This window comes from Pyxicephalus adspersus, chromosome 2, assembly GCF_032062135.1.
Source record: "Pyxicephalus adspersus chromosome 2, UCB_Pads_2.0, whole genome shotgun sequence".
Classification (NCBI taxonomy): Eukaryota; Metazoa; Chordata; class Amphibia; order Anura; family Pyxicephalidae; genus Pyxicephalus; species Pyxicephalus adspersus.
This window is the reverse complement of record NC_092859.1, coordinates 294,692-296,432: the sequence shown is the minus strand read 5'-3', so window position 1 is coordinate 296,432 and position 1,741 is coordinate 294,692. Positions and strand designations below refer to the sequence as shown.

The window sequence follows — 1,741 nt, the reverse complement described above, 5'->3', positions numbered from 1 at the left end:
GTGACAGAGGGGAACACCGATTTGTGATGGCGATGAGCTTACTCTTTCAGGAGATGATGCAGTTTCTGTTTAAAGCTTTGCTGGATGGAGTCCAGGAGCTCCTGTTGGAAGAAAGGAAAATGGTCAGTGTGGAATCAGTTATAAGGAGGCCAAAGAAAAGTAACATAAAAGTGACAGAAGAGTTAAATAAAAGAGTAAAAAGGAAGAAGTAAGGAGACATCATACTGGATTGTCCTTATGGTGACGAGTCACAGATCTTTTTAGGGTCAGGATGTAGCAGAATGCAGTTCTGCGATGGGGGGCGCGGAGAGTTCCTACTTTTATCATCAGAAAGTCGGGGAGTTTTACAAATTGTGTAAAGATTTGTTGGTAGCCACCCCCCCCATTGGTTCTCCTTTTGCAGTTTACTCCCCCAGGGGGTTAATCCAACCTGTGCTCCCTCCACCCGGACATCTCATGCGGCCCATGGGTTTACATCATATTGTACCATTTCAGTTCAAACCAGCTTTTTTATTTTGCCCATTTATAAAGTTGAGCTGGGTAAATTCTTTATCTTTTCACAAATTTGATATCTTTTTGTAGAGTTCACCAGATTTATTTTTATACCTAAACATGATGGCCATTTTCCACACCCTAAATTGGATGTAAGCCATTATTTAGAATGAAGGGAGCTGGTGGAGGATTTTCATTTTTTATTTTATAATCTATTTACTTTTTATCTTTTGTTACCATCACTGAGACATCTGAACTTCCTGTGTGAGTCAGAGACACAATATACAATGAATATACGAGGAGAGGGGGGTTGGCTGGCAGTGAAAGGGGCCACTGGCTTTCCTTTCTCTTATTTCTCTCTAAGACTTGTTTGAGAATACATTTTCTATCTTTTGTAACTTCTTACTCTGATCTCACATCGGTCATCACACAGTATTTTCTATTAGTTTTAATTTGAAACATAGACGTATTGAACACCAAAGTGAAGAGAAGATACACTGATGGAAGGTTGTCCACCGAGTCCCCATAAGAGAGGAGACATTTATAGAAAGATGTCCACCGAGTCTCCGGAAGAAAAAAGACATTGATGTAAGGATGTCCACAGAGTTTCCGGAAGAGAAGAGAAATTATAATTACCATGTGATTGTCTATAATCTTATCCAGACTGTCGGAGAAACGCTCTAAGCATTCCTACGAAGAAGAAAAACATAATTTAAGCATAAATCACTGCAAAATGTATAGACCAAAGGCCACAAACATTGGATCAGGATGAGCCTACTCAGCCCGTGGTCACATGACTCACCTTCAGCATGGCATCCTCCTTGGAATGGTTGGACAAATCACGTAAGGAGCAGACAAATTGGCGGCTACTATTGCAGTAATGGCGTCCTCCATCCACCATATGGGAGGAGAGCTTTACTAGCTGGAGATGAAGAACATACAGACAACTCAATACATATTTCAGTGGTTGGTGGGTAAAGGATATATTATTACCAATGTCTCACCAATATACATATGTGTTCATGTGGTCATCCTAGTGGAATCCATGGGATGGTCATTGTTCAGCAGTGGTCAGGCACTGGTCATTGTCTCACTTCACAGCCCCGCACCTAATCTGCAGTCCAACCAGAAACTACGGTATGAGTTGTTTCTGATCATTGGATTAGATTGGATGGACTTTCAACTTTCTGCAGTCAAGTATTTTTTGTTAAAATATCATTACTGGTAAATTAAATAATTGCAGGTCTCT

General features: G+C 40.6%; 1 protein-coding gene across 1 annotated transcript in view; it reads right to left on the bottom strand.

Annotated features, from left to right (window-relative positions):
* Positions 1-1,741, bottom strand: part of ACAP1 (ArfGAP with coiled-coil, ankyrin repeat and PH domains 1) — a gene marked incomplete at its 5' end in the record, with an annotated part of 18,353 nt that overhangs the window by 13,425 nt on the left and 3,187 nt on the right. Inside the window, 3 exon segments of the mRNA XM_072399180.1 lie at positions 43-101; positions 1,129-1,182; positions 1,295-1,414. Of these exon segments, the coding sequence (XP_072255281.1) occupies positions 43-101; positions 1,129-1,182; positions 1,295-1,414 (233 nt within the window).